Source organism: Heliangelus exortis, chromosome 30 (assembly GCF_036169615.1).
Source record: "Heliangelus exortis chromosome 30, bHelExo1.hap1, whole genome shotgun sequence".
In the NCBI taxonomy this organism is placed as follows: Eukaryota; Metazoa; Chordata; class Aves; order Apodiformes; family Trochilidae; genus Heliangelus; species Heliangelus exortis.
This window is the reverse complement of record NC_092451.1, coordinates 2,667,360-2,681,692: the sequence shown is the minus strand read 5'-3', so window position 1 is coordinate 2,681,692 and position 14,333 is coordinate 2,667,360. Positions and strand designations below refer to the sequence as shown.

Here is a 14,333-nt window from a genome sequence, read left to right as displayed (position 1 = left end):
GACAGACTTCTGTTTAAAAATTCAAAATAGGAGCAGCAAAATATCTCTATTATTGTGATAAAATAGGGTGTCAGTTTTATCAACATCACAGGTGATTTTTTAAAAAAAAAAAAACTTTTCAAAATTATAATCTTTTCTAGTCACAAGGGAGATGTTGGGTTTCCTCCACGTGTTACAAAGGACCAACAAACACAAAAGTCACATGATGAAGAATCAGTGTCCATTGATTTTATTTTTTTTTTCAAATCAAGCTGGGAAGAGAGAAAAGTGTGCTTTTCTAGGGAAGTTTCAGCAGGAAGGGTAGGTTGCAGCAGCTCTTGGTTAATCAAGCTGCTGAAAGGTTAATTAGCTGTCAGAATACACGAGGGGGGGAGGGAAGAAATCATTGTGAGTTGCTAGGGAGTGGGGGTTTCAGGAACAAAAGGCAAAGGGGTGCTTGGGGCAAGGAATCTGCATCCTTCTCTTTGCAAAGCATCGTGAGCATCTGCAGCCTGGAATTAGGGATGGCAAATAATAAACTGCAGTGCTGGGCACCTGCTGGACTAATTGCAGCACAGCATGTTCAGTGCCATGTGGAGAGCATCTGGAGACAGAACTGAACTCAAAGCAGCACAAGAGCTCCCAGGAAGAAGCGTGGTAGCATGGAGTGTCAGATCACTTCTAAACCTCCCTGTTGGGCTGGGGAATGCAGAGCACAGCAAGGAGATGGGAGAAGCAATAGCTGTCAGTTATGCTCTGCCCCTCATCCTGAAGAGGAAGCTGAAGAGGAGGCAGCAGTGTGCCCAGGTGGCCAAGAAGGCCAATGGCATCCTGGGCTGGCTCAGGAACAGCGTGGCCAGCAGGTCCAGGGAAGGGATTCTGCCCCTGTGCTCAGCCCTGGGGAGGCCACAGCTTGAGTCCTGTGTCCAGTTCTGGGCCCCTCAGCTCAGGAAGGAGATTGAGGTGCTGGAGCAGGTCCAGAGAAGAGCAAGGAGGCTGGGAAGGGATCCAGCAGAATTCCTGGGAGGAAGGGCTGAGGGAGCTGGGGGTGTTGAGGCTGGAGAAGAGGAGGCTCAGGGGAGACCTCATCACTCTCTCCAACTCCCTGAAAGGAGGTTGGAGCCTGGGGGGGGTTGGGCTCTTTTCCCAGGCAACTCTCAGCAAGACAAGAGGGCACAAGAGGTCTCAAGTTGTGCCAGGGGAGGTTTAGGTTGGACATGAGAAAGAATTTCTTTCTGGAGAGGGTGCTCAGCCATTGGAATGGGCTGCCCAGGGAAGGGGTGGATTCTCCATCCCTGGAGATATTTCAAAAGAGCCTGGATGTGGCACTCAGTGCCATGGGCTGGGAACCACGGGGGGAGTGGAGCAAGGGTTGGACTTGATGAGCTCTGAGGTCCCTTCCAACCCAGCCCATTCTAGGATTCTGTGATTCTAAGAGGCCAGCAGGAAAATTCACCCTGTTCTCTGCCACTAATGTGCTGTGTGACCATGGCAACCCAGAATCACTTGGGCAGGGACAGCACTGGAGAAGAGCTTCCCATTTGCCTCTCCAGAGTTCTGAGCCAAGTTCACTTCTGAGCAGAGACCTGGCAGAAGGCCTGGGCAACACTCCTGTCCCACAAAAGAAGGCTTGTGCATGGGGAACTTGACCCATGTTTCTCATCAGTACAGCTGATTAGAGCTGCTTGAATTTCATACAGTCATTCTTCAGAAAAGAAGCCTTTGCTTGACTGCTGAAATCTGCAACTCCCAGTGAAGGATGTGGTGGGTGCAGCACAAACTTGGGTTATTGTAGCTCTAATCCAGTACCCAGCTTACCTGGAAGAGCCTTGCCTCTCTTCCTGATACTTCCAACCAGTCCCCACAGATACAAGGACACCCATTCCTTCTCCAGAATCCTTGGAGGAATTTCCAAACCCAGACATTCTCTGCATTCCCCCAGAAGCTTGGGTGTGGGACCCAGCTCCAGCACAGAGTCACATGGAGCCCTCTGACAGCACCAGGAAAGGATGTCACAGCCTCTGGAGAGCAGATCTTGGAGCCAACACACTGCTGCATGGGAGAGTTCATCCCTCTGAAAGCCATTGTTTCAGGCTGATAGCAAATTCAGGCACAGATGATAAAATCAAATCTATTTACCCAGCTTTTACAAGCCCAACAAAAGAGACACAGAAACTTTCTTGAGAAAAAAAGCAACTGATGATTGAATAAAATCATCATTCTAAGGAAGAAACCAGTGGTGCTGGCATAGTAGATCTGAATGTTAAGTTTCTCTTAAGGTCAAAAGAAGATATTTAGTGGTGCACTGGAGAAAAGCCTTCAGGAGGCTTAAGTTATTCTGTCCAACCAGTACTGCAATCACTCTGCCTAACCTCTAGAGATCATCATTAAGTTTCTGGCTCACTGCCCCACTGCATGTGATAAAAGCAGCTCAGGCTTACCAAGGAGGTTTTCATCAGTCTCCATAGGAGGTCTGGGGAAGGCCACTGGATTCTGCCTGGAGAACAATGCAGATTTCCTTGCTGATAAAAACGTGGGGAATAGATTGTCTAACAGGCTCTGTGTGTGCACTGAAAGGATCTTAAACATGACAGCATCACTCATCCCACTTTGTACCACCTACATCTGACTGCACAGATATGTCTATAGGCTTCAGCTATACCACCCAAAAGAACCTGCCATAATCCCATAGTTTGGTCCACACAAATAAATTGATACCCACAGACCACAATCACAGACCCACTGCTCTCTATTGAGGCTCAACATGTACTAATTAATTACAGAAACAAGAGATTTTCAGATGCTGACCCTCATGTTCAGACAGGACATTGCCTGGTCACACTGAACAAGCCCAGTGCAATACTGTTTGTGAAATATTCACATCGTGTTTTATTTATCAAAAACAGAAATTAAAAATATCTTTGCTGAATCAGCATGCTAATGTGCAAGTCCTGTTCAAACCAGTATTTAGAAGCCCATGATCTCATGACTTCACTAAGATACAGCCCAATAAAGAGCTCACCAAAAATCATTGTATTCCACACATATTTGGGTCTCATAGGAATATTCTTCTATAGGAATATAAACTTAGTTATTGCTTCATGGGTCATCAAATCTGGCCTTATAAGCAGACACACCATATAACACAAAAAACTAATCAAACCAGAACAGGTCACAGAGCTCACAGCTCAATGGGCTCCCAAAAGTCCGAATGGTCGGGACTGGCAAACAAATTCAAAGATTGACCACTGAAAACTTTGGCTGGCAAAACCCTCACATGGAACCCTACCCACAGCACCACCAACAATCGGGCTACGGGTTTGCCTTTTACCAGAAAGAAACCTGGAATCTTCCTTCCCTAGGTGGCCGGTCTCCACTGTTGCTCAATGGGGTCCCAAAAGTCTGAACGGTCAGGACTGGCAAACAAATGCAAAGAGTGACCACTGAAAACTTTGGCTGGCCCTAACCCTCACCTGGAATTCTACCCACAGCAACAATCAGGCTACGGGTTTCCATTTTACCACAAACCTGGAATCTTCCTTCCCTAGGTAGCCAGTCTCCAATGTTGGTTAATGGGGCTCCAAAAAGTCTGAACGGTCAGGACTGGCAAACACATGCAAAGAGTGGCCAGTGAAAACTCTGGCTGGCCATAATCCTCACATGGAACCCTACCCACAGCAACAATCAGGCTATGGGTTTGGGTTTTACCTCAAACCTGGAATCCACCAGCCCTAAGCAGCCATTCTCCTCTGTTGCTCAATGGGGTCCAAAAAGTCTGAACGGTCAGGACTGGCAAACAAATGCAAAGAGTGACCACTGAAAACTTTGGCTGGCCATAACCCTCACATGGAACCCTACCCACAGCAACAATCAGGCTATGGGTTTGGGTTTTACCTCAAACCTGGAATTCACCAGCCCTAAGCAGCCATTCTCCTCTGTTGCTCAATGGGGTCCCAAAAGTCTGAACAGTCAGGACTGGCAAACACATGCAAAGAGTGACCACTGAAAACTTTGGCTGGCCATAACCCTCACATGGAATTCTACCCACAGCAACAATCAGGCTACGGGTTTCCATTTTACCACAAACCTGGAATCTTCCTTCCCTAGGTGGCCGGTCTCCAATGTTGGTTAATGGGGCTCCAAAAAGTCTGAACGGTCGGGACTGGCAAACACATGCAAAGAGTGGCCACTGAAAACTCTGGCTGGCCATAATCCTCACATGGAACCCTACCCACACCAACAACCGGGCTACGGGTTTGCATTTTACCTCAAACCTCGAATCTCCCAGCCCTCGGTGGCGGGTCTCCACTGTTGCTCAATGGCGTCCCAAAAGTCCGAACGGTCGGGACTGGCAAACAAATGCCAAGAGTGACCACTGAAAACTCTGGCTGGCCCTAACCCTCACCTGGAATTCTACCCACACCAACAATCGGGCTACAGGTTTGTGTTTTACCTCAAGCCTGGAACCCGCCAGCCCTCGGCGGGCTCTCTCGGCTCTCTCCACTCCCTCAGGGGACGCGGCCACCCGCTCCGACCAATCAGCGCCGGGGGATGATGGGCGTGGCCGCGCCTGCGCACCGCAGGGCGGGAGCCTGCCCGCCTCGACGGGGCGGTCATGGCTTCCCCGTGGCCCCAGCGCCCTGGGAGCCCGCGGCCCGGCTCCGACCCCCGCAGCCTTTCCCCTCCCCCTTTAATCCCGCAGAACCTCCCGGGACGCGCCCAACGCCTCACGCAACCCCCGCGGCCCGGCTCCCGACCTTCCTTAGCGCCCTTGTCCTCCCTGCTGTGGGGGCTAGGCCTGGGGGAGCGGCCTTCCCCCCCAACTCGTGAGGCGGCCGAGTGGGCCCCGGGTGGGTGGCGGGGGGTGAGGGGAGGGCGGGCTGGGTTTGGGTCCCTTCCCCGTGCCCACTTTGCCTTCTCCTTCCCGCAGGCTGTGGCAGGAATGGCGCCGTGGTGGAGGACCCCGTGGGGGTGTCCGTGCTGCTCCCCTCCCGTGGGCGGTGAGTGTGTCCCCGTCCCCCCCTCCCCCTTGTCCCTACGAGTGAGGGGTCGGGGGCTTTTAGCCCCGTCGGGGCTCACCTCTCTTGGGGACACAGGGCCCTGTGGCGAGGCAGAGGGGACACGCTGCCCGGCCCCCCCACGAGGGACACCCCCGGGACACCCCCTGGGACACCCAGCGCTGCTGCCACCCCCTCCCTCTGCTTGCCAGGGACGCGGCCCCCCCTGCCACCCACTCCAGAGACCCCCCCGGCTGCCAGCACCTCGTAAGTGAAGCATTGATGAGACCCCCTCCCTTTTCCTCTTCCCCCACTCCCCCTTTTTTTTTTTTTTTTTTTTTTTTTTTTGGGACCCCCAGCCCCACATTTTGGGGCCCCCTCCTCTCTTTTAGGGCCCCGAGGACCAAGCCCGTGGCCAAGGGGACCCCTTTGCCCTTGGGGCTGAACTCGGTGAAAATCCACTGCCAGAACAAAGCCGTCTATCAGTACCACGTCACCTTCAGGTAGCAGCCTGGGGTTTTGGGGAGGGGGACGGGCACCCCACGACCCCTCGAAGGGGAGCAGAACCCTCGAGGGTTTTCTCCATCCCGGTGGCCACCAGGTGGAGCAGCCGGCGCGGGAGAAACCGGGAAGCGAAGGGAATGCGCTCCCAACTTTTTTTTCTCCTCCTGTTTTGTTTTTTTTTTTTGAGGGCTCGGGAGGGGGGGGAGAGGAAAATTAAAGGATTGAGGATTTTCCAGGGGTCTTCCCCTACTTCTTGTCCCCTTTTTTTTTTTTCCCAGCCCCGAGGTGGAGTGCAGGAACATGCGTTTTGCTATGCTGAAAGAGCACCGGGCAGTGACTGGGGATGTGACAGCTTTTGATGGTTCCATCCTTTACCTCCCCCTCCAGCTTCCCCAGGTGAGGCTGACTGGGGGGGGGGAAGCAGAAATAAGCCCCTTTCCCCCCCAAAAAAATCTCCAGGTAGGAGAAAATCCCTCTCTCCCCGCAGCCAGTGATCACCTTGAGGGCTGAGAGGAAGAGTGATGGGGAAGAGGTCACCATCACCATCCAGATCACCAAGGTCCTGGAGCCCAGCTCCCTCCTCTGCATCCCTTTTTACAACGTGGTTTTCAGGAGGTCAGACCCTCCCCAAATTCCAGTGAGAATTCCCATTCTCCTCTTTCCTTCCAGCCTCAGCCCATCCTCCTTTATTTTTGCTCTCCCAGGGTGATGAGAATCTTGGATTTGAAGCAGATCGGGAGAAATTTCTTTGAACCTGCCCGGGCCACTGTCTTGCAGCAGAGCAGGTGGGTGCTGGGGACATCCCTGTCCCCCTGGCAGGAATTATGGGCTGGAAATTAAGGAATCTTTGCCAGCTTGGGTTATCCTGACCTCCAAACCCCAATTTTTTTTTATTTAATGCAGCACAGCTCAGGGATTACGAGCTGCGAGCTGGGAAATAAATCCCTGAGTGTGTTTTGAGCCCTTCTGGGCCAGTGGGATGGTTGCCCAGCTCCTTTGGCAGCACCGTGCTGGCAGCTGGGGTTGTAACCTTGGTGTCTTTGGGCATTTTTCCCTTTTTCCACCCTTTTTTTTTCCCCCCTTCCAGGCTGCAGATTTGGCCGGGATACTCTGCCAGCATCCGCAGGAAGGATGGGGGCCTCTTCCTTTTGGTTGACCCCATCCACAAAGTCATCCGTAATGATTCTGTCCTGAATGTCATGTAAGAGAAAGAAAAAGGGGAGGAAATAATAACACCCCCCACCCCAAAAAAAAACAAACAAAAAAAAATCCCAGAGAAGCCCTGGGAGATGGAATTCCAGCAGGGCCAGGGCACCGCTAGCCACAATCACAGGGCTGGTGGCTACCCCTTGGTTTGGGGGTTGATCTGGGGGTGTCAGGGGCAGAGGGGGGGATCAGAGTGAGGGTGTCCTGCCCCCCCCACCCCAGGCACACCATCTACAAACAAAATCTGAGCAGTTTTGAGGCTGAGTGCATCAAGCAGTTGGTGGGCAGCGTGGTGCTGACCCGCTACAACAACCGCACCTACCGCATCGATGACATCGACTGGGAGAGGAGCCCCAGGGACACTTTCACCCTGGCCAGTGGGGAGCAGGTGACCTTCCTGGACTACTACAGGTAAGGATCTGTTGGAGCATCCCTTGGGATGAAGATTTATCCACGGGGAAGGGTTTGATGCTCTGCCCCAGGAAGGGTGAGCAGGAACGCATCACCTGCTGTCACCTCCTTGCTGGTTCTGTGTCACCTCCTTGCTGGTTCTGTGTCACCTTGCTGGTTCTGTGTCACCTCCTTGCTGGTTCTGTGTCATCTTGCTGGTTCTGTGTCATCTCCTTGCTGCTTTTCCAGGAAAAGCTATGGGATCACCATCAGGGAGCTGGACCAACCACTGCTTGTCCACAGACCCAAGGAGAAAGGCGGGCAGGAGAGGAGGGTGAGCCGGGAACGTGGAGCCGGGGAGGGGAAATCTGGGAGCTGCTGAGTTTTCTCAGCTCCTCCAAACTTTGCCCTGCCTGTCACTGGGCTCCCAACCCTCTTCTGGGGTGCTGATTGTCCCTGTCCCCCCCTTGCTCAGCATCAGCTGGAGATGGTGCTGCTTGTGCCAGAGCTCACCTTCATGACGGGGCTCCCGGAGATGAAGAAGGAGAGTCGCATGAGGAAGGTCAGAGCACACCTTGCACCCCTGCTCACCCTCCTTTCCTTTGCCCAATTTGAAGAGCTGAGCCCCAGATCTAACCTGGAGGGTTAGATCTAACTGGGAGGGTTTGGTTTTTTGGTTTTTTTTTTCCCCCCCAACCCACCTCCTCCTCCTGCAGGAGGTGACACGGGAGATGCTGCAGAGCCCCAGGCAGCACTACACCCGTCTCATCACCCTCCTGCAGAAGATCAGGGACAGCCCTGAGGCTTCCCTGGAGCTGAAGCGTTGGGGGCTCTGCCTGGACACTGACATCCACAAGGTAAAACCTTTGGGGGCTTTTCCAAGCTTTTCCTCACCCCTCCAGCAACACCACTGGAGCTGCCCATGGATTTTTTTATCCAGACCCAGGGCCGAGTTCTCCCCATGGAGAGGATCAACCTCAGGCACAGCTCCTTCCTCCCTGCCCAGGACCTGGTCTGGAGCAAGGAGGTCACAAGAGAAGCTTCCATCTCCGTGGTGAGCTTTTGGGCTTGGCTCAGCCCAGCCATTTCCTTCCAACAACATTCCTCCTGTTTGGAAACTGGGATGGGTTTTCCTCTCCCTGGCAGCTCCCTCTGCCCCGCTCCCAGTTAAAACCTTTCCCACGTTTATGTTGGCTTTACCCTCCAGCCTATTTTTCCTCAGGAGGTTTGGAGGGCCATGACAGCTTCCCCACCTTCTCCTGGGATAACTGGAAACTTCCAGCCTGTTCTTCCTTCCCTTTTTCCTTCTCCCTCTTGCCCTCCCTTTCCATCTCCCCACCGCGCCACGGGGTTGGGAGCCGCCAGCGGGCGTGTTTCCTTTTCCTTCTCTCCTTTAGGTTGCCATGAATTACTGGTTCCTGGTTTACCCCAAACGCCTGCAGGACCTTGCCAGGGATTTGGTGGCTGCCATGGAGGGGGTCTGTGGTCCCATGGGGATGCATGTCAGCCGACCTGCCCTGGTGGAGCTGCGGGACGACCGCATCGAGACCTACGCCAAAACCATCCGGAGCGTCCTGAGCACTGAGGTGCTGAGGGCTGGAGCTCCCCAGGAGGGGCTGCAGCAATCCCCCTGGGAAAGATTTGGAAGGTTCCTGAGTCTCCTGGAGCTGCAGCACCACCCTCTTACCCCCTTCTTTCTCCACAGGACAAGGTGCAGTTGCTCCTCTGCATTATCTCCACCAACCGGGAGGATTTGTACGTGGCCATCAAGAAGCTCTGCTGTGTGCAGACCCCTGTGCCCTCCCAGGTGGGTGGGGGGGTTGGGTCAACACCATGGGGAAGCTGTGGGCATCTCCAGCCCCCTTTTTCCCCCCCTTTTTCCCCCCCTTTTTCCCCCCCTTTTTCCCCCCCTTTTTCCCCCCCTTTTTCCCCCCCTTTTTCCCCCCTTTTTTCCCCCTTTTTTCCCCCCCTTTTTCCCCCCCTTTTTCCCCCCCTTTTTCCCCCCCTTTTTCCCCCCCTTTTTCCCCCCCTTTTTCCCCTCTTTTTTCCCCCCCTTTTTCCCCCCTTTTTCCCCCCCTTTTTCCCCCCCTTTTTCCCCCTCTTTTTCCCCCTCTTTTTCCCCCTCTTTTTCCCCCTCTTTTTCCCCCTCTTTTTCCCCCTCTTTTTCCCCCTCTTTTTCCCCCTCTTTTTCCCCTCTTCTTCCCCCTCTTCTTCCCCCTCTTCTTCCCCCTCTTCTTCCCCCTCTTCTTCCCCCTCTTCTTCCCCCTCTTCTTCCCCCTCTTCTTCCCCTTCTTTTTCCCTTCTTTTTCCTCTTCTTTTTCCCCTTCTTTTTCCCCTTCTTTTTCCCCTTCTTTTTCCCCTTCTTTTTCCCCTTCTTTTTCCCCTTCTTTTTCCCCTTCTTTTTCCCCTTCTTTTTCCCCTTCTTTTCCCCACCCTTGTTTCCCCCACCCTTGTTTCCCCCACCCTTGTTTCCCCCACCCTTGTTTCCCCCACCCTTGTTTCCCCCACCCTTCTCCCTCTTTTCCCTCTCCTTTCTCCTCTCCTTTTCCCTCTTCCCTCTCCCCTCTCCTTTTCCCTCTCCTTTTCCCTCTCCTTTTCCCTCTCCTTTTCCCTCTCCTTTTCCCTCTCTCCAGGTTATCAATGCTCAGTCCCTTTCCTGCCAGCCAGGCAAGCTGAGGAGTGTGGTGCAGAAAGTCCTTCTGCAGATGAACTGCAAGATGGGGGGAGAGCTCTGGGGGGTCGACATCCCTCTGGTAAAGCAGAAAAAAAAACCCCAAAAAACCCCAAAAAACCTGGATGAGTTTCCAAGTCCTGAGGTGATCCCAGAGCTTCCCTGAGGGGTGAACTCTGGTGGAATCGGGGCGGAATCTCCCAGTTTGGGTCTGGAGCATCCCTCAGGGTGCAGGCAGGGGATCCTGGAGCTTTCTGACTTCCCCCTGATCCCCTTTTCCCTGCTTTTTTCCATCTTCCCAGAAACAGCTGATGGTCATTGGCATGGATGTCTACCACTGCTCCAGCAGTGACAAACGTTCTGTCATCGGCTTCGTGGCCAGCATGAACCAGTACGTGGTGGCCCAGGGTGGGGAAGGGGCCCAGAGCTTTCCTGGGAAGAGGTTTTTCCACTGGAAAGGAAAATAGGGACAAGGAAATCTCTCCTGGTTCCAACCAGGACCTGCTTGCCCACCAGTGCGGGCAGTGGGGGGCTGGGAATTGCTGGGAATTTTGCACCTGGAAAAGGTGCTCAGAACCCCCAGCTGGGTGGGGATGGTGGGAAGGGAGAAACAGCACCATGGGGAAGCTGTGGGAATCTCCAGCCTGGATTTTTCCTCTTCTTCCTTTGCCTCTTCCTCCCCCTTTACCTCCCCCTTTTCCTCCCCCTTTTCCTCCCCCTTTTCCTCCCCCTTTTCCTCCCCCTTTTCCTCCCCCTTTTCCTCCCCCTTTTCCTCCCCCTTTTCCTCCCCCTTTTCCTCCCCCTTTTCCTCCCCCTTTTCCTCCCCCTTTTCCTCCCCCTTTTCCTCCCCCTTTTCCCCTCTCTTCTTCCCCTATTCCTTCCTTCTCCTTCTCCTTCTCCTTCTCCTTCTCCTTCTCCTTCTCCTTCTCCTTCTCCTTCTCCTTCTCCTTCTCCTTCTCCTTCTCCTTCTCCTTCTCCTTCTCCTTCTCCTTCTCCTTCTCCTTCTCCTTCTCCTTCTCCTTCTCCTTCTCCTTCTCCTTCTCCTTCTCCTTCTCCTTCTCCTTCTCCTCCCCTTTCCCTTTTCCCTTCCCTTTTCCCTTCCCCTTCCCTTCCACATCCAGGGGGACTTCAGCTGCTGAGGAGAATTCCTGACTCTTTTTCCTCCCCTCTCCATCCCCAGTGTCCTCACCAGGTGGTTTTCCAAGGTTGTTTTCCAGATGCCCCACCAGGAAATCGCCGACAGCCTCCGCCTCTGCCTGGCTGAAGCTCTCCAACGTTTCTACAAGGTGAGCCCCAACCAACCCCCCCAGGGTGTTGAAACAAGGGCAAAACACCCCAAAATTGGCATCCCCAGGGAGCAAAAATCCTTTGGATTGGATGCAACACTTGGGAAGGGCTCAGCCTCAGCTCAGGAAGGTGCAAGCTTCCCTCCAGGAGGAGCTGGCAGAGGGGGAAGTGCTGTGTTTGGCTCCTGAGCCCTCTGCTCTCCTCCCACTGGGAGAAAAAAGGGGGGGGGTGAGGGGACAGGGATCTGCTCCTGGGATTTTCCCATCCATCCACAGGCACTGGAAGCTGGAGGTTTGGTGGCAATCAGCAAATAGGTCCCCAGGGGACAGGATTAGTGCAAAGGGGGCCCTGCCAGCCCCTCTGAAACCTCCTTTGAAATGTGGTTCAAAAATCAGAGGCTCCTTTGGCTGTTGGGTACTAAATCCTTTGGTTCCTTTGGATATTAAATCCTTTGGCTGTTGGATACCAAATCCTTTGGTTCCTTTGGATATTAAATCCTTTGGTTCCTTTGGATATTAAATCCTTTGGTTCCTTTGGATATTAAATCATTTGGTTCCTTTGGATATTAAATCCTTTGGCTCCTTTGGATATTAAATCCTTTGACTGTTGGATACCAAATCCTTTGGTTCCTTTGGATATTAAATCCTTTGGCTTTTTTGGATATAAAATCCTTTGGCTTTTTTGGATATTAAATCCTTTGGCTGTTGGATACCAGATCCTTTGGTTCCTTTGGATATTAAATCCTTTGGCTCCTTGGATATTAAATCCTTTGGCTGTTGGATACCAAATCCTTTGGTTCCTTTGGATATTAAATCCTTTGGTTCCTTTGGATATTAAATCCTTTGGCTTTTTTGGATATTAAATCCTTTGGCTGTTGGATACTAAATCCTTTGGCTCCTTTGGATATTAAATCCTTTGGTTCCTTTGGATATTAAATCCTTTGGCTGTTGGATACTAAATCCTTTGGTTCCTTGGATATTAAATCCTTTGGTTCCTTTGGATATTAAATCCTTTGGCTTTTTTGGATATAAAATCCTTTTGGCTGTTGGATATTAAATCCTTTGGTTCCTTTGGATTTTAAATCATTTGGCTTTTTTGGATACAAAATCCTTTGGCTCTTGGATATAAAATCCTGTGGATACTACAACTCATCCAGTGCCACCCCCTGCCCTGGGGACACCTCCCACCAGCTCCATCCTGAGCTTCCAAGGATGGAGCAGCCACAATTTCCTTGGACAACCTCTTCCAGTGCCCCACCACCCTCCCAGGGAAAAAAATTATTCCTCATACCCTCATTTTGCTGGGGCTGAGGGATTTCTGGGTTGAATTCACAGGTTGAATGGTCAACTTTTTTTTTTTTTTTTTTTTTTTTCCCCCCCATGAGCATTTTTCTTTTTTTTTTCCCATTTTTTTTCTCCAGATGAACCACGATTTGCCCAGGAAAATTGTGGTGTACAGGGATGGGGTTTCTGACAGCCAGCTGGACACTGTGCTCAAGTATGAGATCCCCCAGATGCAGAAATGTTTTGGGACCTTTGAGAATTACCAGCCCAGCATGGTGGTGGTGGTGGTGCAGAAACAAATGAGCACCAACTTCTACACCCTGGCAGCAGAAGAATTCAGCTCCCCCCCTCCAGGAACAGTCATTGACCACACAGTCACCAGCTCAGACTGGTGAGTGACAGCAGGGATTTTTTTTTTCGGGGGGGGGGGAAAAAAGGTGGGGTGGAAAGGAAAAAGGAAAAAAAAAGAAAAAAAAAGGAAAAAGAGAAAAAAGGAAAAAGAGAAAAGAAAAAAAGAAAAAAGAAAAAAGAAAAGAAAAAGAGAAAAGGAAAAAAAAGAAAAGAAAAAAAGAAAAAGAAGAAAAGAAAAAAGAAAAAAGAAAAGAGAAAAGGAAAAAAAAGAAAAGAAAAAAAGGAAAAAGAAGAAAAGAAAAAAGAAAAAAAGAAAAGAGAAAAGGAAAAAAAGAAAAGAAAAAGAAAAAAGAGAAAAGAAAAAAGAAAAAAGAACAAAAAGAAAAAGAAAAGGAAAAAAGGAAAAAAGAGAAAAAGAAAAAAAAAGAAAAGAAAAAAAAGAAAAAAGAGAAAGGAAAAAAGAAAAAAGAGAAAGAAAGAAAAAGGAAAAAAAAACATAAAAGAAAAGGAAAAAAAGGAAAGAGAAGAAAAGAAGAAAGAAAAAAAAGAAAAAGAAAAAAGAAAGGAAAAAAAGAAAAGAAAGAAAAAAAAAGAAAAGAAGAAAATAGAAAAGAAAAGAATAGAATAGAAAAGAAAAATAGAAAAAAAAAGAAAAATAAAAGAAAAAGAGAAAAAAGAAAAACAGAAAAAAAAAAAACAAGAAAAGAAAAAGAGAAGAAAGAAAAAAAAGAAAGAAAAAGGAAAAAAAAAAAGAAAAAACCACCCCAAAATTAAGGTGCTCAAAAACCTGGGGTGTGTAAAACCTGGGGTGGAAAAAACCTGAGTGTAAAAAACGAAAAAAATCTTGGTGCAGAAAAAAAAATCCAGGGTGCAAAAAAAAAAAAAAAATCCGGGGTGCAAATAAAAAAATCCAGGATGCAAAAAAATTCTGGGGTGCAAAAATAAAAATTCTGGACTGCAAAAAAAACAATTTCTGGGGTGCAAAGAAAGGAAGTGGAGGGTGGGAAATAAAGGCAGCTCTTCCCTCCCCCAGGCAGGATTTCTTCCTCCTGGCCCACGTCTCCAGGCAGGGCTGCAGCATCCCCACCAGGTACATCTGTGTGCTCAACACAGCAACATCAGCCACGAGCACCTCCAGAGGTAGGGACACCAAAATCTGGGGATTTGGGGCAAAAAAAAAATAGCCTGGATCTGGCAGGGAGGGCTCTGGGCTGCTGGGGAGGGGGGTGGGGGCATCTCTGAGGGGATGGAGGGGGGGAAAGGGAATGGGGTTGGTATTTTTTTTCCATTTTTGAAATTTTATTGCCATTTTTTTCCATTTTGAAATTTTATTCTACTTTTTTTCCTTTTTTTTCCGTTTTTTTTTTCAATTTTTTTCCATTTTTCCGTTCTTTCCCATTTTTTTTCATTTTATTTCAATTTTTCCCTTTTTTCCTTTTTCCTTTTTTCCTTTTTTTTCCTTTTTTCCCTTTTTCCTCTTTTTCCCTTTTTTCCTCTTTTTTCTCTTTTTCCTCTTTTTTCCTCTTTTTTCCTCTTTTTTCCTCTTTTTTCCTTTTTCCTTTTTTTCCTTTTTTTCCTTTTTTTCCTTTTTTTCCTTTTTTTCCTTTTTTTTCCTTTTTTTCCTTTTTTTTTCCTTTTTTTCCTTTTTTTCCTTTTTTTCCTTTT

General features: G+C 50.0%; 1 protein-coding gene across 1 annotated transcript; it reads left to right on the top strand.

The window, feature by feature from the left end:
- Nucleotides 1-4,563: 4,563 nt before the first annotated feature.
- Nucleotides 4,564-13,812, top strand: PIWIL2 (piwi like RNA-mediated gene silencing 2). Its single transcript, XM_071728897.1, is given in 21 exon segments — nucleotides 4,564-4,829; nucleotides 4,910-4,979; nucleotides 5,076-5,243; nucleotides 5,369-5,479; nucleotides 5,759-5,876; nucleotides 5,968-6,095; nucleotides 6,185-6,265; nucleotides 6,568-6,681; nucleotides 6,909-7,097; nucleotides 7,326-7,410; nucleotides 7,552-7,638; nucleotides 7,793-7,933; nucleotides 8,017-8,130; nucleotides 8,474-8,662; nucleotides 8,782-8,883; nucleotides 9,710-9,829; nucleotides 10,050-10,138; nucleotides 10,928-11,033; nucleotides 12,455-12,708; nucleotides 13,702-13,778; nucleotides 13,781-13,812. Coding segments are annotated over 21 exon segments (2,610 nt in total). The 5' UTR covers nucleotides 4,564-4,594.
- Nucleotides 13,813-14,333: the final 521 nt, after the last annotated feature.